The sequence below is a fragment of the Triticum urartu genome, chromosome 2 (assembly GCF_003073215.2).
Source record: "Triticum urartu cultivar G1812 chromosome 2, Tu2.1, whole genome shotgun sequence".
Classification (NCBI taxonomy): domain Eukaryota; kingdom Viridiplantae; phylum Streptophyta; class Magnoliopsida; order Poales; family Poaceae; genus Triticum; species Triticum urartu.
Window position 1 is genome coordinate 408,536,319 of NC_053023.1, and position 22,432 is coordinate 408,558,750.

Genomic DNA, 22,432 nt, shown 5'->3' on the forward strand with positions numbered 1-22,432 from the left:
CATCACCCTCTTAAATGCGAATTTGGTAATAGCCACTTTTAAGATCAATTTTTGAGAAAATGGTGGCTCCGTGAAGCTCATCTAGCATATCATCAAGGCGTGGAATGGGATGCCTATAGCATGCGGTGATAGCATTTATGGGACAACAATTGGAAAACATGCGAAAACTACCACCCCTCTTAGGCACAAGAATAACCAGAATGGAATTAGGGCTTAAGCTCTCACGTACATGCCCATTGTCAATGAGGTGTTGTACTTGCCTTTGTATTTCTTTGTTCTCTCCGGGGTTGACGCAATATGGTGCCTTGTTTGGTAAAGGTGCATCGGGGATGAGGTCGATCCGGTGTTCGATGCCACGAAGTGGAGGTAGTTCAGGTGGTAGCTCATCAGGAAATACATCCGCAAACTCCTGCAATAGATTAGACAACACTAGAGGTAGATGGTGAGAGATGTTAGTTCTTGTCGCTTCGTATTTGCACACTAGGACATGGTGTATAACACTCGATGGGTTCTCACACACTTCTCTGATGTCTCTTTTGGTAGCTAAAAGCACTAAGTTTTTCTTGTCGCTCATCATGGAAGCACTCTTTTCTGGCTTGTGGCGCTCACTCTCTTTTTGGTGGCTCACTCTCTCACTATTCTCTCCATGATGTGTGGGATCTTGCTTGTCGGCGATCACTTGACTTGGCGACATGGGTCGTAGCACGTACTCATTTCCCTTCATCTTGACGCTATAGTGATTGGTTTGCCCATTGTGGATGACGTCGTGGTCAAATTGCCAAGGTCGTCCAAGTAGGAGGTGAAAAACGGACATGGGAACCACATCACACTCCAATGTGTCTTCGTATGCGCCAATCTTGAAGGAGACTTGAATGGTGTGCTCCACTTGAATGGTGCCGGAGTCACTAAGCCATTGGACCTTGTAGGAACGAGGATGCTTCGTCTTGACCAATTGTAGCTTGGAACATAGCTCTTCACTTTCCAAATTGTGGAACTTCCTCCGCCGATGATGACCTTCATGGAACGTCCATTGATGCCCGCTTTGGTGTGGAAGATGTGTCAATGTTGGTCTTCATCTTGTTGATGTTGAAGTGTCAAGACCTTGGAGACAACAAGAGCGGGGCTCAAATCATTGTCACAAAATACTTGGTCATCTTCGTCTTCATTCACTCGTCAGTGCATGGCCACGTGCTCAAGTGCTTCCATTTCTCCTCACTCATGGAGTCATAGGTGTCGTCGTCGTTGGCAATCATGGTGCACCGAGTGGGGCACTCAAATGTCTTGTGGCCTCGGCCTTGGCATGTGAAGCACTTGATGGAACTTGTCTGGACGGTCTCATCCGTTGGAGTAGGTGATGATGAAGCTCTCGTCTTGAGATTGCTTGTAGTAGGAGGACGACGTGAAGATGTCGAAGTTTGCTTGTAACTTGACTTGCCGCCGTTGCTTGGTGTAAGTTTTGTCGAGGTAGAAGGCGTTGTAGTCGTTGAATCTTGATTGTATGAACCGTAGGTCTTGGAAGAGTACTTGGCGTATTTATAGTCATCTTGCACTTGTCACACCGCCTTGGTAGCTTGGTGCACTAGCTCGAGGAGGTTCAAATATCAATACGGTTGGAAATCCACAATCTTCTTGATAGGATGGTTTAGTCCATTCAAGAATCATGCCATAGTTTGCTCCTCATCTTCGGTGACATTGCCTCGAATCATGGCAATCTCCATTTCCTTGTAGTACTCTTCAACAGACTTGGTGCCTTGCTCGAGTAGTTGCAATTTCTTGAATAGGTCGTGGCTATAGTACGTGGGTACAAAGCGCACTCGCATGACATCCTTCATTTGATTCCATGTTGTGATTGGTGGGTCACCTTTTGCTTCACGCCATTCAATGACTTGCTCCCAACAAATGAGGACATAGTCTTGGAACTCAAGAGATGCCATGGTGATCTTCTTTTCTTCTTCATAGTTGTGTAAGCGAAAGATCTTGTCGACCTTCAATGCCCATGAAAGGTAGTCTTCGGGGTCATTGATTCTGGAGAACTTAGGCAAGGTGAACTTGAGCTTGTCATAGCGTTGTTCTTTGATGCGTGCGGGTCGATTGTGAAGGCACTCTTGCCGTGGTTGAGGGTCTTTGACTGCTTGTTGCACGTGCTCCGCTTTATTAGCTTGACGTTGAGGACGTGGTATTCTTGCATGGTTCCTCATTTCTTGGCGCTCCTCGAGGCGTGCGGCTTCTTCTTGTCGCTCTCGTCGGATGGCCTCTTCTTGTTCCCGGTTACGTGTGCGGACGACTTGGGTTGCTTCATTAAGAGCATGTTGGGCTTCAAGGGCTTGCTCGTTACGGTGTTGTTGCTCTAGTCGAATGGTGTCACCATCTTAGTTTACTTGGTGATCTTGGCGTATTGGAGCTTGCTCTTGGTCCACGGTGGCTTGTTCTTGTCGATGTTGTTGTTCGCGCTCTTGAAGGCGGCCTTGCAAGCAATTACCATGAAATGGGTTTTGTGGTGCTTGGCGATCTTCATGGTCTTGACGATGATGCGAGCAACGTCTTGGGTGACTTGAATCTGAAGATGTATCCGAAGAGTGTCGGCTTGAGTGTCGCCTTCTCGATGATGAGAGCGTTGTAGAAGAGCGGGTGTCCATCATGGCTCGAATATCGTCCTAGAGAGTTGCCATTGAGGTGTCAAAGTAGTCTCTGATAACCCACAAGTATAGGGGATCGCAACAGTTTTTGAGGGTAGAGTATTCAACCCAAATTTATTGATTCGACACAACGGGAGGCAAAGAATATTTGCAAGTATTAGCAGTTGAGTTGTCAATTCAACCACGCATGGAGACTAAATATCTGCAGCAGAGTGATCAGTAGCACAATAGTATGGTAGTTTGATAGCAGTAGCAATAATAGTAATAGTAACAGTAACGGTAGCAGCATTAGTTCTATAGTAATTGTGGCAGTAGCAGGAACAACAGTAACTTAGTAAGAAACAATATGTGAAAAGCTTGTAGGCATTGGATCGGTGGTAACGATGGATAATATTCATCATGTAACAGTCATAACTTAGGGCGACACACGAGTACCGGTCATCCGGTGGCTGTGGTTTCCTGGCAGCTCTTCCTCTTGGTCCTCGCACTTGATGTCCTTGCCATCTTGTCCATTGGATGTAGTTGCTCCGTGGCTTCCTTTCAAGTACCTGGTCACACACAAGGTCTCCGCTTGAGATAGTAGCCATGTCTCACATGTGAAATGTGTTAGTTCGAAAAGGAACAAGTTCACCTTAGCTTCGATAGCCCTTGCTCGAGCTCTAGTCATTGGTCCATCTGGTGTCGTAGGAGGCAAAGGTAGGTCCATGGGATGACTCTAGGATGCTCCACATCAACCTATGTATTCACTTAGGGTGTGTTTGGTTTCAATCATCGGGTGGAATGTCATGGGTTGGTTCCGTCCCGAGGGCCCATTCCCGTGTTCGGTCCATCGAACGAATCGGAACCCACTCGTTCCATGGAACAGCATATTCGCTGATTATGCGGAATGAAGTCATACCTCCGAATCGGCCGGACGACACAGAACCGCTCGCTCTCACCCCTCCCGTAACTCTCACTCACACTGAAACCCTTTCCTTCTCGGCGCCGCCACCCCTCGTCTGTCTCGCGCTCTCGATCTGAGACGCCGCCAGGCAGCCTCACCCCTCTCTCTCTCCCGTGTATGGTGGCGGCGGACGGAAAGAGCAACGGCGCTCCCTTCCACAGCGGCGGCGGGCTAGCAACGACGCTCCTGGCGACAACAGCGGCTCACAGGTAAGAGAGAGACAGGGAGGAGCGAGAAGGAATAATGGCGGCGGCGGCTCGCATGGAATAGAGGCACATCGGCCAAAAGAGGTAGCCGGCATGGGCATTCGATCGTCTGCCAATTGGGATCTCGGCAAGCAGTAGCACCCGCCCCATCTGTATGCGCGTGTATGAACACCAATTCAATGTTTATAGGATTTTTTTAGCAATTTTCAGTTGATGATTTTGACCGTATGCGTCATTAGATGTCAAAGTTCATCAAATTGTTATAAGCACAAGCATACAAGTGATAATATACACTAAATACATTCCATTCCGTCTCTCCTACCAAACAATAAAACGTAACCATTCCATTCCGTCTAATTGCTTCTACCAAACACGAGAACGGAACCGGCCTATTCTAGAGGAATGGAACCATTACATTCCGTCCCACTTGGTTCGTCAACTAAACACACCATTAGCAAACATATAGCACAGGTTAGATATGAACGAGTGGTACATTGAAATCTGCGACCAGTGAACATACGTTTACTTATTTTTAGGACAATATACGTTTACTTTTTGTGTGAGAGAGAGATTGACCCCGGGGTGCCAGTGCCTATTTACCTATCCTTTTTTTTAGGCTCTCCCATTTTACCTATCCTTTCTCACGCACTTTCAGCCCAGACTCTCCACCAATAGACGGCCCAGAGAGGGGAGCAGACAGGCGCGGCCTGCGGGCTGGGGGCGCGGTCCGGGTCCGGAACCTGGCTGCCTCCGCGCGCTGCGCCAGAGCGCCTCTGCTAGGACTACTGCTGCGCCGCCGCTCCGAGCGCTGGCCCCTCTCAACTCCGGCCCTGCTAAACTGCGTACGTTCCAGTGCTCCCCGCCTCTATTATACTGCTGCGCCGCCGCTCTGAACGCCGGCCCCTCTCGACCCCGGCCCTCCGCTGCGCTACCCGCGATTCTGCGAGCTTGCCATCAACAGGTGATTTCCCCAAGACCCAACCCCAATCCCCATCAAGCACTAGCCTGGTCGTTTTTTCCCCTAACTATCGCAGCACTAGTCTAGTCTATCTAGGTGATTTCCCTGATTTGTCAAATTTTCTTTCTGAGGGCTTGCATTGATATATGTTCTTATCAATTCATGTTATAGAAATACTGTTTATTCAAGGTGTAGGTTCTTTCTGTAGGCCATGTAAAGCTCATATCAAACAGTGAAATCAATGATTTGATCTGGTAGTATCTTTTGTGTCCCTGCTCTATTAGATGTTTTCTTGGTCATGTTTAATCTACTTTGTTGGATCATCAAGTGTTGAAGTTCAAATTTGTTTCATGGAGCCATATTCCTTTAATCTGTTTATGCTTTGCCATGGAGTACTTTTTGTAATAGTTCTAACTTCTAGCTACTTGAATTTTGGCCTGGGACTTTCTCGAATCCTGGCTCCATGAATCTGCTAGTGTTATGTCGAGTTTCCACCGTCTGAGAATCTGATTATGAGAACGGAACATGATCCATTATAAAAGCCCATTGATTCATAGCAGCAAGTTAGGACTTAGCAGTGAGGAATGAGTGGACTTATCTATTAGATCAAATGCCTTTTTTATTTGGAATCATAAATAGTCATTAGCCTTGACTGCATTTGTTTACTAGTCTCTATTAGATGGGTATGTTTTTTGAACACATGAAATCGTGGGTGGTGTTTTGTTTATGTGTATTGCCTAATGTAAATTATAGGTTTGCAAAACAGAAGAACAAGGGTGGTTCTTTGAATTTTTTTGAAACCTCAATACCCAAACGGAAAACTGTAGCGGTGTGTACTTTTGATGGTATAGTGGCGAAGATAACTCTTTTAATGACCTGGCTATGCTCCTTACTGCATTGGTTCTCTTAAAGAGGTGCCGTTATTTGAATTTTGATCATCGTTCATCTTCATGAAAATCCAGGTTACGATAAGCAGGGGCACAAGTGGTTTTACACAATGGTTCATTTCAAGAACAGGTACATGGTGATGGAGGTCTTCATCGACGCTAGCAGAGGAGAGGCTGATCCTGTCATCCTCACCCAGTTCAACATAACCAAAGTGATCAGAGACAGCATCCAGCTCAATTTTGGGGAATGCGGCCTAGCTGCATCTCTTGGATCATTGCAAGGTGCTAATAATTTCTAAAGCATCATCAATTCCTCTAGGCAGCATTATAAGTGTCTGCAGTGTGTTTTCCAGTTCTGTTTAGACTTTTAGAAGTAGTTCTGAGCTCTGGTCATCTTCTGCAGTGAAGTATGTAAATCCTGTGACGAAGCTTTGCGTAATCCGAGTGTCGCGTGAAGATCACCAGAAAGTGTGGGCTGCTATCACAATGGTGAGGAGCAATGGGAAGATCCCAGTGTCGTTCAACCTCTTGGATGTGAGTGGTGAGTGGATAATTCATGTCTTTGTTCTTTTCTTTTTAACAATCGGTTTGCCGCACAATGAGTATATTTAACAACCTGCTTCTTAGTACTTTTGAGTGTAAGGTAAAGTTCAGTTAGCAATCACATGACCTCCTTTCTAATTTTTATGCATGCATGTATTTTTTGAGTTTGTTGAAACTATTTCTCTCACCGAGACCCCGAGACTTGGTTTTGATGTATTCCCTGCACAAGCTTTGGCCTGATGATGTATGTTTTTCCATGTATAGAGCCCAGACTTAGGTTCTGAGTGTTTTGTCTCTGCGCAAACTTTGGCCTGATGATGCTACTCCATGTATAGTTTTGATGCTCATCCTCATATCCTTTGATGTACTAGTTATTTTGTTGTGATCCCTAACAGAAAGGAATGTTTTGGTAGGCCAACTGTGGCAGTTCAGAGCTGACCATCAATCTCCTCCTATCCAGGAAGTATCAGGGCCTGCAAGAAAGCAGCGCTGGAGTGCGAAGAAGCGAAGTTTGAGCAGTACAAGCTGGCTGCTGGTGACCGTATGACGCAGGAGATTATCGAATCCATGCAGAGTTGCTTTGCCAAACTTAAAGGATTAGATAGTTAGTAAGTTAACGTTTGTTCCGTGCCAGCAGTCTGGAAAAAGAACTCATAATAATCTAGACAAACGACATTGTTGCCGCTCTGTCCAAGTGTGCAACACCGCACCCATGCGCCAAAAAGGCCTACTCTAGAGAGAGCTTAGGGAAAACGATGTTCTTGTGGAAGAAATGTTGTGTGACTAATCATGTAGCATCCGGTATGGCGAAAAAGAATGATGCAGTTTAGCCAACGTTTTCCTGTTTCTTTTTGAGAAGGGGCGCTTTAAAAGGTTTAAGCATTATACCCAGCCTCTGCACAACTAAAATGCACATAGACAAATAAAATCCTCTCGCACAAAAGAAAAATAAAAAGGCGAAATACTAAGAAATATGTAGTCTGTATAACGGCTAACGCGGAGGTGGGCCAATCCTAAGACCATGCTGCCACTCATGTTGGGTAAAAATATCCCTCGTCGTATCCTCCAATCGTGTACACACCTCCGTAAACAGGTCTCGATTCTCCACGCGTTGTAGAGAGGAACATAAACAGAGTCCCGGTACATCTGTAGATAACCTGCATCAGAGAAGTGCTTTTATTATTAAAAACTTTATCATTTCTACATAGCCAAAGCGACTAAATAACGGCAGGCGCTCCCACCCTAAGAAGAGTTCTAAACCTGTGATCAATCTCATGTAACCAGTTGCCAAATACATTAGCAACAATACAAGGAGGATACAAGCTAGAAACTATTTGGATGACTGACCATATAGGACGAGCTAATTTGCATTGGAAGAACAAATGTTTTATTGTCTCATCATGATGACAAAAGACACATTGCGGACTTCCATACCAATTTCTCTTAATAAGGTTATCTTTAGTAAGAATGACTCCGCGACGAAGATACCATGCAAAGATTTTATTCTTCAGAGGTATCTTCATCTTCCGGATCTTCTTGTTATTATCAACTGGCACATCAGACTGGATTAATGCTCTATACATAGACTCCACTAAGAATTGACCATTCCCATGTAGGTTCCATCGAAATATATCAGACCCATGTGACAATTGCACCGTGGACAACCGATGTAGCAGGATGTACCACGATTGGAGTCTGGGTCCAATTAAATCTCTTCTGAATGCCACATTTGGTGGAAATGATTGCATTACCGTGGCGATAATATCACCCTTGTGACGCACAATGTTGTATAGAGCCGGATATTGTTCCCGGAGTGTGGCATTCCCTAGCCACTTGTCCTCCCAGAATCTAATTTTCGAGCCGTCCTTAATCGAAAAGGATCCATAAGAGAAGAAATATTTCTTCGTGGCCATTAGACCCGCCCAAAAGTGAGAATCTCCGGGCTTCCAGTATACTTGGGATACCGCCTTGGAACCCACATATTTCCTTCTCGGAAGGGTTTGCCATACACCATCTTCGGTCAGTAATTTAAATAACCATTTGCCAAGAAGGGCCCTATTCTTAACCTCAAGGTCATGAATGCCCAACCAGCCTTGGTCTTTGGGACGGCAGACCACACTCCATTTAGCTAGTCTATATTTCTTTCTCTCGCTATCTCCTTGCCAAAAGAATCTTGATTGAAAATAGTCCAATCTATGTAAAACTCTTTTCAGCAACTGGAAGAAGGAGATCATATATAGTACCATGTTATTTAGTACTAAATTTATGAGGACCAATCTTCCACCAAGAGACAACAATTTACCTTTCCAACTGCTAAGCCTTTTTTACAGTCTCTCTTCGACGTGTTTCCATTCAGCATTTGTGAGTCTCCGATAATGTATCGGTATCCCTAAATATGTGATTGGAAACTAACCCAACCCGCATCCGAACAGTTCAACGTATAGGTGGGCCTGATCTTGAGGCTTGTCAAAACAAAACAATTCACTTTTATGAAAATTGCTCTTAAGACCCGAGAGTTGCTCGAATGCTGATAAAATTAATTTCAGATTTCTCGCTTTCTCAAGGTCAAGATCCATGAAGAGAATTGTATCGTCAGCGTATTGAAATATAGAGAGACCACCATCAACTATATGATTTACTACCCCATCAAATTAACCATCAACCTTCGCACGCTCAATTATGACCGCTAGCATATCCACCACTATATTGAATAGCATAGGCGATACCGAGTCACCTTGTCGCAATCCCTTCTTTGTTTGAAAATAATGTCCAACATCATCATTGACCTTAATGGCAACACTACCTCCAGAAACAAAGCTATGGATCATAGCACGCCACTCTGCAGAAAATCCTTTCATTCTAAGAGTCTGTTGAAGAAAGGGCCATTTGACTTTGTCATAACCTTTTTTAAAGTCTATTTTGAGTACCACCCCATTCAACTTTTTCCGATGTAATCCATGGACTGTTTCATGAAGGATAACAACTTCATCAAGATGTGTCTACCTTGCATAAATGCAGTCTGTGAAGGACGAATCACGTGTTCAGCAACCGAATTTAGCCTAATAGTCGCAACCTTCATGAATATTTTAAAACTAACATTAAGGAGGCAAATAGGTCTATATTGTTGTATCCTTTCAGCCTCATTAACCTTAGGTAATAAAATAATCTCGTCGAAGTTTAAGCGAAACAATTCTAATTGGCTAGCATGTAGGTCGCTAAATAAAAGTAGGAGATCCGGTTTGATGACTCCCAAAAGTTCTGATAGAACTCAGCGGAAAAACCATCCGGTCCCGGGGCTTTGTTATGCTTCATTAGGAAAACCACCTTTCTAATTTCTTTCTCGGAGTATGTGGCTGTTAGAAGGCCGTTTTCCTTATCAGAGACCTGCGGGATGTTATCTGTTCGAGACTCATTTATCGAGAAGTTTCCTTCCTCTAGGGCTTCGAACAATTTTTTATAATAATTAGTGATATAAGATTTAAGTTGCTCATGCTCCTCAATCGTGCCCTCGTCCTGTTGTAAGGAATGAATAATTTTTTTCCGGTGTCTGCCATTGGCGACTCCATGGAAATTTCTACTATTCGAATCACCTTTCAGGATAAATTGAGAGTTAGAATGTTGGTACCATTTGAGTTCTCTTCACACAGCAGCCTATCTATCTGTGCATTCGAATGACTTTTGATCTCAATTTCATGCTCAGATAGAGGTCTAACCTCTGCCAAAGCTTCTAACTCATCAATGATAGATGAAAGACGAAGCTTCTCTTTTTTGAGTATACCCACCGTATGCCTAGCCCAACCACCAAGAAATTTGCGTAATGCATGCATTTTGTTATTTCATTTGTGAGTTGGGGTATGCCCGGCCACCGGTTTCTCCCACACCTCCTTGACCATGTCATGGAAGCCATCCCAAAGCAACCACCCAAGTTCAAACTTGAACTTGCCTCTATGGTGGTCGTGGCAAACCGGTAGTTAAGAGACTGGGTGTGTGGTCTGATATAGCCTCAATACGAGGTAGAGCACGAACAGACACCAATGGAAATTTAGTTTTCCTGTTTCTGTAAGCTGATACACTTTATCAAGCGTTTTCATGTTTGTTGAATCTGATGTTCACGCTCTGGAACAAGAGCATATGCTCCATTATAGTTCCACTGATGAAAAAGAGAAACTGAGCGGTACAATGTTCTCCAAGGAGGCAAAGCGAGAATAAATTTTTGCTAGGTCAATAAATATAGTACTAGTACTAGTAAACAGAAATCCCACAGGTTAACCAGCTAGCATTTGCTGCAGTGCAATCTATTTTCATTTCTCATTGCTCTCCGCCACCTAGCTTCAATAAGACTGGGGATACATCCTAGCACATCACCACTGATAAACTACTTCCTCTGTTTTTATTTACTCTGCATATTAAAATTAACTGAAGTCAAACTTCATAAAGTTTGACCAAGTTTATAGAAAACAATAGACATTTATCATAATAAATCTATACGATGTGAAAGTACATTCAATAATAAATCTAATGTTGTTGATTTGTTATTGTATATCTTAATATTTTTGTTTATAAACTTGGTCAAAGTTTGTAAAGCTTGACTTTGACCAAAGCTAATATGCGAACTAAATAAAAACAGAGAGAGTACAAAACAAATTTTGCAAGAGGGAAAGAAAGGCAGAGGGAATGGAAGGAAACATAGTTCGGTTGGTGTTTTCAAACCCACAATAATGCGAACTTATTAATTGTTATCTTACCTGATCAATTCAGTACCTTCATATTAATACTAGATAAGAGCAAAACCATGAATCGGAGCTGCTCCACAACGGCTGAGGGCAAGAAAAGCTCAAGCAACAATCTGGCACGTCCTTTTAACCGACTCAAACATAAATCCATGTTTACCATAAATACTAGTATCTGTTTCTGTGTAATAAACAAGTCGAGTTTTCAGCTTCAAATTCAACTTTAAAGAAAAAGGACCTACCAGGACTCGAACGCTGGTGGGCAGCGAGCTCACCTGCTCAGCTAGCCACCCGAGCGACACTCAGTCCTCAATTCAACTTCAAAATTTATATGACAAAATTGACAAGCAACTTCACATTCAAAGCATTACTAGAATACCATACGTTGATTTTGGATGACAGGAACATTCAACAGAAAAGTCACGAACGTTACATGTATCCTGATTATCAGGGCATGTTACAACTGAGACAGGCCAATAAAGCATCTCATAAGACAAGCAACCATCACTTTAGAAACACACAACATGGCGCTATTCCAGCCACAAGGATAATGAGGTGCCAAAAAGAATATTCAAGAACATCCTGACAATTTTTGAACTCACCGAATCACGACAGTGATAACAGGTGTTTCATTTATACATCTTATAACATTAGTTTGCATGTAAGCAACAGTACAGTTTGATATAGAAGGTGCATCCTCTTGCAAGTTTGAGGATATGGTAAAACTAGCTTTTCACCTAAAGTTCTTGGCACACAGAAGCAATGTTTCCCTTGACGACATCAAGCGTAGACAAGGAGGCCCATCAGAAGTTGCCTGCGGATAACACCAGACATAGCCTAATCAGCAAATTGTGTGGCATGGTTTGCAGTTCTAGTTGCAGGTTTATGATCATGGAAGCTACATATACTCTATATTACTCCCTCCGTTCCTAAATATAAGTCTTTTTAGACATTTCAAATGGAATACAATATACAGATGTATGTAGACATATTTTAGAGTGTAGATTCACTCATTTTGCTCCGTATGTAGTCATTTGGTGGAATCTCTAGAAAGACTTATACAAGTATTTGGGAACGGAGGGAGTAGAACACACGGGAGCAGTGTGCTTTAGCTCCCTATTATGGACAATCATCCTTACAGGTATACAAAGCCTGAGATCAAATAAATACTTCTGGAGTCTAGACACAAAATAACGAGGAGCCTTGATGTTTCGATTTGCTAAATGAATGCCATAACTGATCCTCCAATTTGTCTGTTGATTATACTACCTTGCAACAGTATTTTTCCGAGAATGATCATAGATTGGGAACTCCCAAACATCTAATCTCAAAATCAACCACAACAAATCGACCAACAAGCATCAACGACCCCCAAATCATACCTATCGAACCGGAGCTCAGTGGTGGTGTCTGTGGCCGTGGTCATGGCCGTGGGAGGAGGAAGAGCAGCCGCCCTTGCCGCCGCTGGTCCCCTCCCCGGCGTCCCCATGCGGATTCCGGCGGCCGCCGTCCGCCTCGTCGTCGCTGCAGTCCTCGTCGAAGGGCACCTCCTTGTGGAAGATGCAGCACTTTTTGGAGCTCTTGCGGCCGAGGGACTCGTTGTCGACGGTCCCCTCCTTCCAGGACACCTTCTTCTTCGCCCGCCGCTTCAGCCGCAGGACCACCGTCTCCGGCGGCGGCGGAGCGGCCGCGGGGGCGGAGGAGGAAGGGGAGGGGTCGATCGTCACGGTCACGGATCCGGATGACGACGACGACGACGGAGGCGGCCCGCGGGTAGCCATAGCGATCTGCGATTTCTCCTCGTTTCCTTACTCTCTCGCTTGTCTAAACTTTCCCCACTTTCGTTTCCCTTGGGATTTTTTTTTCGTTCATGGTTTGCGGTGCCCCCTTGGGAAATTGGAACGATGGAAGTCCGGGCGTAGAACACACTTTTTTTTCCCTTTTGAGGGCGTAGAGCACATTTGTCTCCCATTTGATTATACTGTACCAGTTCGCCACGTTTCTGTCAGAAATTCCAACTTAAAACTGCACGAGTATTAACAAAAAATATAAGGTTCGGAAATTCAATTTGGCTTCCGAGAGCACGTGCTCCCCGGCCCAAAATTAATTTTTGAAATGTTAAAAAAAATCAAGGCAACATTTTTATTTGTTGTTAGTCACATCCAAATGCTACCCGTAAATTTTGAGGCAAAAAGATTAAGCATTTTGGCATGTGTAAAAAAACACCAAATGCTAAAATGTTATCCTAAATTTGTTTTTTTCATCGACGAAACACTGCTATTCCGTTTTACATGAAAATTGTCAAACTTACTTGCTGTTTAGAGACAAAAGTAAGAATGAATCAACCGCATCAATTCCATTGATAGTCACATCTTATATACAAGGGGAGAAGACGCATTGCAAGGGACGCGCCCGAGAGTAGGATGTGTGGAAACGCCGTGACGGCCGCCGAACTGGTAACCGTACGTGCGCTATGTACAAGCGAGGATTAACCTCAGTTACATAAATAATTTAATCCTAACACTCCCCCTAATCCTTGCTTATCCTTGTGACTGATCATCTCTGGAATTATCCCCTTCAAAAACCCTGCGGGGAAATTTAAGGAGAAATATACAATATGCCATAAAAAACTTCTTCCAAAAACCCAGTGGAAAAATAAGGAGAAAATGGCACATTAAATGTTTGTATTACTATTGCCTCATTAAAAACCTTCTATGAGAAACCATATAGGAAAAAGTCATAAAGGAAAAGAGTGCAATATCAAAGATCCAGAGATTCCGAACAGGTTGTTGTTCAGGAGTACACTCCCCCTGTACCTTGCAAATAACAAAGTCATCTCATACCAATTCCAACAACATATTTCTGGAATGAAGAACTTGGTAAACACTTTGTGAATAAATCATCAAAATTATAGCGTGACTTCATTTGCAAGTTATTTATCTTCCACCTATCTTCAGCTCATGTGGAATAGAATACTTTTGGAGCCATACATATTCTAATGTTGCTCTTTATAACCTTTCTGCATCTAGTAATACAAAGAAAATTATCTTCGTAGATGATGGTGGGTGATTCCTACCAATCAACCCTACCTGAACTTTCAACAAAGTTAATCATTCTGAGAAGTCACATACATCTACGTGATGCTTCATACAAATCGATGATTTCAGAATGACTAGTGGATGCAGCCACTAAAGTTTGTCTTCTCGACTTCCAAGAGAAGGTCACGCCTCCATTCAAGGAGACAAAAACCAGTCTATGATCTAGGATTATGGGGATGAAATATATACCCAACATCACAATATCCAACCATGGTCATATCTTGATTTTTTTTCACAGAACAAACCAAGATCTATGGTGTCTAGAAGATATCTAAAAATATTCTTCACACCAACCCAATGCCATTTAATCAGTGATGCATTGTATTTAGCCAATAAAGTCACTGCTAATGATATACCAGGCCTGGTGCAGTTTGCTAGATACACCAGTGCTCTTATTGCACAGTGATACGGAAATTCACGTCCGAATATCTCTTCATCACCACCATTAGGCCTTAATGTGTCCTTATCTCTAGTAATCCAGAGATCTCAAAACCATAGTTCTTTAATGGATATGACTTATCCATGTTGAACTTTCAACAATCTTTTGGATACATGTAGACTGATGGATAAGTATTCCTGAAGGAATACGCTCAAGTTCCAAACTCAAACAAAGTTTGGTCTCAACCAAATCTTACATCTTAAACTCCGTCATAAGATGATTTGCTTGTCTCATGTATTTCTTGTGTAGTTCCAATGATATTCAGATCAGCAACATACACATAAACTATACAAATCTTTCTTTGGATTCCTTGATGAGTATACATGAGCAACTATCATTGTTTGAGTAATCCTTCTAACAAAGGAACTCACTCAGTCGGTTATACCACATCCTTGCTGACTTCAAGTCATAAAATGACCTTTGAAGATTCCACAATACATGTTGTGAATAAATTCAGAATCTTAATTCCATCAGGAATTATCATAGAGACATCTGAATCAAGTGACTAATACAACTATGCAGTCACGACATCCATCAGTTTGATAAACAAATTCATTATTCACTGCCAGTGATATTAAATATCGGAACGTTATTCCACTCACAACAGAAGAACATGTTTCATCTTAAACGATGAAGGGTCTCTGCGTGAACCCATGTGCTACAAGCCTCGCTTCATGTCTCACCACCTCTTGGTTTTCATTTCTCATGAACAAAAAAAACCATTTGCTCCCCCGGGGAACAAATTCAGAGGAGTGGGTATTACTGATCAGGTCAATACCCCCTCTTCTTGAGAGCGAGTGCATCCTCAATTGCTGCCTTCCTTTGGATCAACTAGAGCGTTTTAGACACTCAACCATGCATGGAATTTGGTTCTAGATCCAATCCAATGTCTTTCGCAATTCATGAGGATAAATAAATGTCGACATAATGTAGTCTTTATTATATGATTCTCCCGAATCCATATCCAGAGTGGAGATTTCATCATTACCTTTTGACTCTTTGTGATTTCCCACAACAATTGAGTCAAGGCCTTCCGATGTCCCAGCACAAACATTTGTGTGCACACTCGTGCTGGGTCTTGGATGTGTCCAACATCCTTCAGGTGTCTTTCAACTCTTGGTTGAATATCAACATGAAGTTGACCTGCAATTACTGTTTGAGGATTCCTCATTCCCCTTGGACGCTTCCATGAAGCCTTGTCCTCTTGTGTCTAGATTCCTCCCCCTCTTCGGTGGCCAAGTGGACCTATGGGTCACATCCACTCTTTCTGACACATTCACTATGGGAACATTTTACTTTGTGACACCTATAAACTTAGTAAATGCAACCGGCAGATTATTTGCGATACTTTGCAAATTGATAATCTTCTGAACCTCCAGTTTAGACTCATTCGTACGTGGACCTCAGGACTAGATGTCTATTCACATCTCAATCTATTTTCTGGCATTCAATGTGGTCCATATCCCCCCTAATGCCGAAAAATGTCCTGATCAAAATACAATCAGCGTACCAGGCCATAAACAAGTCCCCTTCTTAGGACTACAGGTACTTTATGATTGATGGAGAATTATACCTCACATAGATCCCCAATTTCTATGAGGGCCCATATATGTACGCTGCGGTGGTAAAATCGGTATGTATACCACACAACCGAATTATCGCAGATGGGAAATACTTACTCATTTCCACGTACTAACTGCAACAGGGAGACCATATAATATGCAGTTCGTCGAATTTGTATATGCAGTACGTAAAACTGCAATGTCCCCAACTAGATGTTGGGAGATTACAATTCTGTAGGAGCAATCTTGCTATCAACTTATCCTCTTGACAAGTGATTCCGCAAGACCAATCTGGGTATGTACACAAAGTACCAATAGGCTCCACAGTTATGCCTCAATATAGGCAGTAATCATCAAATGCTCACGAACTAAATTTCGCAGCATTGTCCATTCTGATGGATTTTATCCCGTGCTAGGATTGATTTGCTCTCAAATTAATGATCTGAGCAATCAACTATGCAAAAGCATGGTCCCTTTATAATAAGACACACATTGGACCATCTCACTAATGCATCCAAGAACACTATAAAATATGTGAATATCCCATATAACAGTTGAATTGGATCACATATATATCTCCTATCCAAGGAAATCTAGTGGCCCATCCTCTTTCATGAGATAAGATGGCCTTGTGATCAGTTTCCTGGTTTGGACACATCGTGCATACACAATTCAATGAATTTAGAAAATTCACACGGTTAGATTTGTGTCCAATTGGACCATCAATAATTTTCTCATCATCACAATACTAGGGAGACCCATGCAATGTTGCCATATCTTGAACTTATCAAGATTCTAGAAAATTATATTATACGCCAAATGCGTATCTAATTTAATGTATGTATAGTACAATCCAAAAGATAGAGAAGACATTTAGTTTAGGATTTCATTCAAAACCCTTTTGCTGAGTCATGAGTAGGCTTCCAACCTCACTCGCTTTATGAGTTTCAACATAGAAACCATTGCGGATATCCTTAAAACTCAGCAAGGTATGAGTAGAATCTAGATACATCAATGCACCCATGATTACCATGTAGTACCCATAGGGAGTGTAACTGTGGCTTGACCAGAACCAACAATTACCGTATCACGACCACAATTTTCATGACACTTCTATTACTCTTATCAAGAGCTTGCAATGGAAACACTTATTCTCCCAAAATATCGTGTTAGTAGACCCAGTTTCCACTTAACACATTTCCTTCTCAATTGGATTATTTCGTTAAGTTTCTAAAGAGAAAGAAACCAACTTCAACATATGATTGAACTCATATGGACATAATACATACACCATAAACTATATATGTTAGAGGACATACCACAAGCATCATGTCTGATGACATAGCTATCATATTATGTTGATGGACATAATTCATTTTACAGCATGTAATATGTCTATAGACATCATTACAGTGCTTGACAAAAGAGACTGAATCCGGTCTCCATATATGTCAATAAAATTGAAGTCCACTAACATGTCATCGATACTCAATAGTGGACCTTCCTTTTGCTGAGTATGATCCTAGTTGCCCGTGTTCCCAGGAACATCTGGGAACTTTCAACCATTGGAAAATCATTGTTATTGCAAGTGAAGTGAGATTCACGCTTGTTCCCATGGGCCTCTTGCCCTTAGCCAATTAATGGATGTACAAATCCACCAAATGCATGGAAGTATCACATTTCCTTGCATTGTGAGTCGTATAACCACATGTGTAGCGACCGAGGCTACTGACCTTGTCATTCTCCAAGAAATGACTTTTGCCCTTTTGTGCTCCATTCATATTCTGCTTCTCATCATGTCTTCACTTTCCTTCACCATTGACAAAACAATTCAGTCAAAATCCTCATAAAAGGATTAAAAGTGGAACACATTTCATCGATGAGATTGGCATCTGAAACCGCACTATTGCAGAATCTCAACTCTCGGTTGATTTTGTGCACATTAGAGTTGTATGTTGTCACTGACTCAAATTCATGGAATCGGACGAGCATCCATTTCCTATGCACTTCAAGCATCATCATCACCATATATTGATCACATTGCTCCTCAAAAGAGCTCTAGGGTACCAGATACCCTATTATTATAGATCATGGTGTAGTGAAGTGCAATGTGACATACTTTGCTATAGTGACTATAGCCGGAGCCCCTGAGCGGGTGTGGTTATGTGGGAACTGAGATTCCGGGCCGCCAAGTTAATCTTGACATTAATTGCCTAGATTTGATTATTGAAACCATCAATGGCAAACACAGGAAAACAGTTTCTTGGATATGTCCAACCTATCCTGCATGAAATCATCATGCTTATTAATTTACTCCTAGGTAAATTCTCAACATATAGCGATTATAAATTCGCCTAATCTCATATGTTGATATGGTAATGCGCTTTATAATACAGTAAATATATCAAATAAATTACTGTAAAAACACATAGTAACAAAAACTGCATAGCTAGCAGCTATAGCAGAAAAGAATAATGAGGTAAACAAAACGGTCAAGGACCGAGTCTGCATACCCCAAACGAGTGGGCATACGCCACTTTTTTTGCATTTTCATTTTTTTTCTTTTATTCATGGGCCTGTCTAGTCCACTCGAGCGGCTGTGGATGTGAGCGGTTAGGGATTCTATCCAACCGCCACCATGACACGATCCTCCCGATCGAGCCACCGCACAGATCGGGCGCCAGCGCTTGCGAGTTGTCGGCGTTGCCATACCGCCACACGCCGCCGACGCGACACTGCTGCAGCCCGTTTTTCCAACGATGTTTGTTCACCGTGCGGCCAGCAATTTATGCCTTGCCGTCACACTGTTCGGTGCGCTGCCGACGACGCCGTGCCCTGCCGGCATCCATTTCTGCCGATGACGCATCTTTGTGCGTCACCGCACATTTTGTACTCACCACGTGCGCCGTGCCACGCAGCCAGCCATGGTGTCGCATCGCCTTGCCGTTGTGTCTCTCAACCCACAGCCACTCCCAGTCGCGTGCGCCACCGTCGTCCTGCGCAGCCGCGCCGAGCCTTGCCATCGGTTCATGAAACGCCGCAGCGTCCGGCCATCGCATCGCGTAACCGCTTGTCTTGCAGTACGCGTGCACTATCCATGTTGTCGCCATGCCGAGCACTGGCCATTGACGTTGAGAGCCTCGTCAAGAGGCCGCGTTCGCAGCCGCCTCCTCGCCTTGCACCTAGTGAGCGCCTCCCCGACTTGTCGTTCCATCGCGAGGTCACGCACGCGTCTCCAACCATCGGTGATGCCGAGAACGACGACCGGGCGATGGTGCTTCCTTTCTTCCCGTGTATACGCTCGGACAAATCGATTTTTTGCATGAGTGCATGAACATACAAGAGAAACAATCAATTGTTAAACGGGCAATTGTTAGTCATGAGATGATCAGATTGAATATGATAACTCCAGATCCATGCATGCTCCCGTGGCCGTGGGCAGCCTGGTGCGCCTCGCGTCCAGTGCCGATGGAGAGGCACTTCTTGTCCGTTCCACATCGCACAATAACGCTCCGCCACGCCGTTGGTCGATGCGGCGCCGCCGCACCCGGTAGTCTTGCCGTTGTTGCACAGGATGACTCCGTTGGAACAAGGCGGTAGCCGAACGAATCGCTGCTCAGCGCCGTTCGCTGAGTGGCAGTTGCCCTTGCGCCGGGAGCCCGGGAGACCTTGCCGCCAGGGTCGCGCACCGCATCGGTCGTCGCCCTGTTCCGCGCTGGGGCCGAGCCGCCGAGGGCCTTCCTCGCCGAGACCTAGACCAGGGCCGCCGGGGATCGCGCAAGGCATCGACGGGGTCTGCGTGCGCCAGCGCCGCCAGCCTTCTCTTTTCTTTGTGGCCTAATCGCTCTCTGTTAGGGCAAAATGCTGATAACGTGTTTAGAGACAGAAGTAAGAATGAATCAACAGCATCAATTCCATTGATAGTCACATCTTATATATAAGGGGAGAAGACGCATTGCAAGGGATGCGCCCGAGAGTGGGATGTGTGGAAACGCCGTGACGGCCGCCAAACCGGTAACCGTACGTGCGGTATGTACAAGCGAGGATTAACCTCAATTACATAAATAATTTAATCCTAACACTTGCGACACTACCACTAACATGCACAAAAAGATCAGTTTTTTAAAAAACATTTAATATATGTTTTTTGCATTACTGTTCACCGAGAAGCATGTGCTTCCGAGAGCCAAAATGCTCAAAAAAAGATACCTTTTTTTAATGTAACACAATAAAACTCCCTCCAATTCTTCTTACTTCACATATAATCTTTAGAGTCGTAATATTATTGGTGTTCTCGGCAAGGCCCATATCTCCTAATTGCGATCTAAAGTATTCTGGTGAAACCATAGACCCCGTAAGCTTATGTACTGTATTCAAGTGACTGGGAGACTTCATGTCCACTACATTTTTTTATATTCTTCTCGTTAGCCTCGATTACCCGAGAATCTTACACCGCTTCTACATCGAAGTATACCTGGTCATCCGTCGGGCCAGGTTGGGCTTCGGGCCGAGCTTCGGGACGGGCCTAACAAAGCCCGAAACAGAAAACCTAGGCCCGAGCCTGGCCCAAGGCGGCCGTCGGGCCTAGTTTCCAGGCCCAAACCCGGCCAGTCAGTGAAAAAGCCCGTCGGGCCTCAGATCAAGCCTCTTCCCTAAAACGCAAGTATGGCAAGCCTGGGGTCCGGCCCGATGTGTCCTTCGGGCTCAAAACTTAGGCCTGGGCCCGGCCCTGTGTGTCCTTCGGACTCAAAACTTAGGCCCAGGCCCGGCCTGGCGTGTCCTTCGGGCTTAAAACTTAGGCCCAGGCCTGGCCCATGGGCAAGATCGGGCCAGGTCGAGTCTGGTATCCCATGGCCAGGTATACACCGACGACACACTTGGTGGGTGTCGGTGCCAAAACCGGCGGATCTCGGGTAGGGGTCCCGAACTGTGTGTCTAAGGCGGATGGTAACAGGAGGCAGGGGACACGATGTTTACCCAGGTTCGGGCCCTCTTGATGGAGGTAATACCCTACGTCCTGCTTGATTGTTCTTCATGATATGAGTATTACAAGAGTTGATCTACCGCGAGATCAGAGATGCTAAACCCTAGAAGCTAGCCTATGGTATGATTGTATGTTGTTCTACGGACTAAAACCCTCTGGTTTATATAGACACCGGAGAGGGCTAGGGTTACACAAGGTCGGTTACAAAGGAGAAGATGTACATATCCGTATTGCCTAGCTTGCCTTCCACGCCAAGTAGGGTCCCATCCGGACACGAGACGAAGTCTTCAATCTTGTATCTTCATAGTCCAACAGTCCGGCCAAAGGATATAGTCCGGCTGTTCGGAGACCCCCTAATCCAGGACTCCCTCAGTAGCCCCTGAACCAGGCTTCAATGACGATGAGTCCGACACGCAGTATTGTGTTCGGCATTGCAAGGCGGGTTCCCCCCTCCGAATACACCATGGAAGAGTTTGAAATACAAGGATAGTGTCCGACCCTGCAAAATAGGTTCCACATACCACCGTAGGGAGAATAATATTTCCACAAATCTAATTTGCTGACATGTTTTGATAGCATGATATCACGTCACGGCCCGGTCATTATTTGAACCGTTTTTCTTAACCAGCTCCGCACATAAAGCGAGACGGTTTCCTTGACACGTCTTGTCAAAGAAGAGATCGTGTCCCCCTTATCACGGGATTCTCATTAATATAAACGTGGGTAACCCAATCGTGCCTGCTGGTATGACTCCTAGATCTTGTTTAAGTCTCAAACGGCCATGAGGAGGACGCCTGATATTCACCCTCTTTATAAAGGGGACAAAGATTTTTCTTTTTTCCTCACGCGCTCAATCGAATCCTTCCCCGCCTCGAGTTCTAACACCCAAAGCTCAGGTCAGGTGCTTCGGACCTTCAACTATGTCCGGATCCAACCTTCAAGGTCGGTGGATGCCTTCCTCCGTCACAGAGGAGGACATCAAGAAGTTGAGAGAGGCCAGGTATCTGACTGCCGAAATTTCGCATAGGCTGCCCGCCCGAGGGCAGGTCGTTCCTACTCCCGAACCCAACGAGAGCGTTGTGTTCATCTCCCACTTCCTCCGAGGACTAGGCCTCGCTCTGGATCCCTTTATCAGGGGTCTCATGTTCTATTACGGGCTGGATTTTCATGATCTGGCCCCGGATTCCCTTCTTCACGTCTCGTCATTTATTGTCATATGTGAGGCCTTCCTCCGCATTACCCCTCACTCTGGCCTATGGCTCAAGACCTTCGATGTGAAGCCGAAGATGATCGAGGGGCAGCACGCAGCGTGCGGAGGTGCTTTAATAAGAAAAATTGCTGACGCTCCATGGCCAGAGAGTTCCTTTCCAGAGGTGTCCGGATTGTGGCAGCCGGAGTGGTTTTACGTCACAGCTCCCCGAAGTGCCAAGTGGGTAGCTGTCCCCA

General features: G+C 44.3%; 2 protein-coding genes across 3 annotated transcripts; one reads left to right on the forward strand and one right to left on the reverse strand.

Moving 5' to 3' along the window:
* The first annotated feature begins 4,448 nt into the window (after window positions 1-4,448).
* LOC125541592 (probable ribonuclease P/MRP protein subunit POP5) lies at window positions 4,449-7,021 on the forward strand. 2 transcript variants are annotated; one of them, XM_048704962.1, is made up of 4 exons: window positions 4,449-4,746; window positions 5,706-5,912; window positions 6,034-6,164; window positions 6,634-6,860. In XM_048704962.1, exons 2-4 carry the CDS (start codon window positions 5,741-5,743, stop codon window positions 6,718-6,720), a joined length of 390 nt encoding a protein of 129 aa, XP_048560919.1. In that variant the 5' UTR covers window positions 4,449-4,746; window positions 5,706-5,740; the 3' UTR covers window positions 6,721-6,860. The 2 variants fall into 2 exon arrangements, with proteins under 2 accessions (XP_048560919.1, XP_048560918.1); XM_048704961.1 differs by having other exon boundaries at window positions 4,453-4,746; window positions 6,034-6,171; window positions 6,634-7,021.
* A 4,390-nt stretch (window positions 7,022-11,411) lies between these two features.
* Window positions 11,412-12,827, reverse strand: LOC125537579 (protein phosphatase 1 regulatory subunit INH3). The gene is made up of 2 exons (XM_048700894.1): window positions 12,286-12,827; window positions 11,412-11,717 (listed from the first exon to the last, which is right to left on the reverse strand). The coding sequence occupies exon 1, from the start codon at window positions 12,682-12,684 to the stop codon at window positions 12,301-12,303; it is 384 nt and encodes a 127-aa protein (XP_048556851.1). The 5' UTR covers window positions 12,685-12,827; the 3' UTR covers window positions 11,412-11,717; window positions 12,286-12,300.
* Between the last annotated feature and the right edge of the window lie 9,605 nt (window positions 12,828-22,432).

Coding starts and splice junctions, on each gene's coding strand:
- LOC125537579 (XM_048700894.1), bottom strand. CDS start 12,684: ATGGCTACCCGCGGGCCGCCTCCGTCGTCGTCGTCGTCATCCGGATCC.
- LOC125541592 (XM_048704961.1), top strand. CDS start 5,741: ATGGTTCATTTCAAGAACAGGTACATGGTGATGGAGGTCTTCATCGAC. Junction 5,913..6,033: donor ATCTCTTGGATCATTGCAAG/GTGCTAATAATT, acceptor CATCTTCTGCAG/TGAAGTATGTAAATCCTGTG. Junction 6,172..6,633: donor CAACCTCTTGGATGTGAGTG/GTGAGTGGATAA, acceptor CCTCCTATCCAG/GAAGTATCAGGGCCTGCAAG.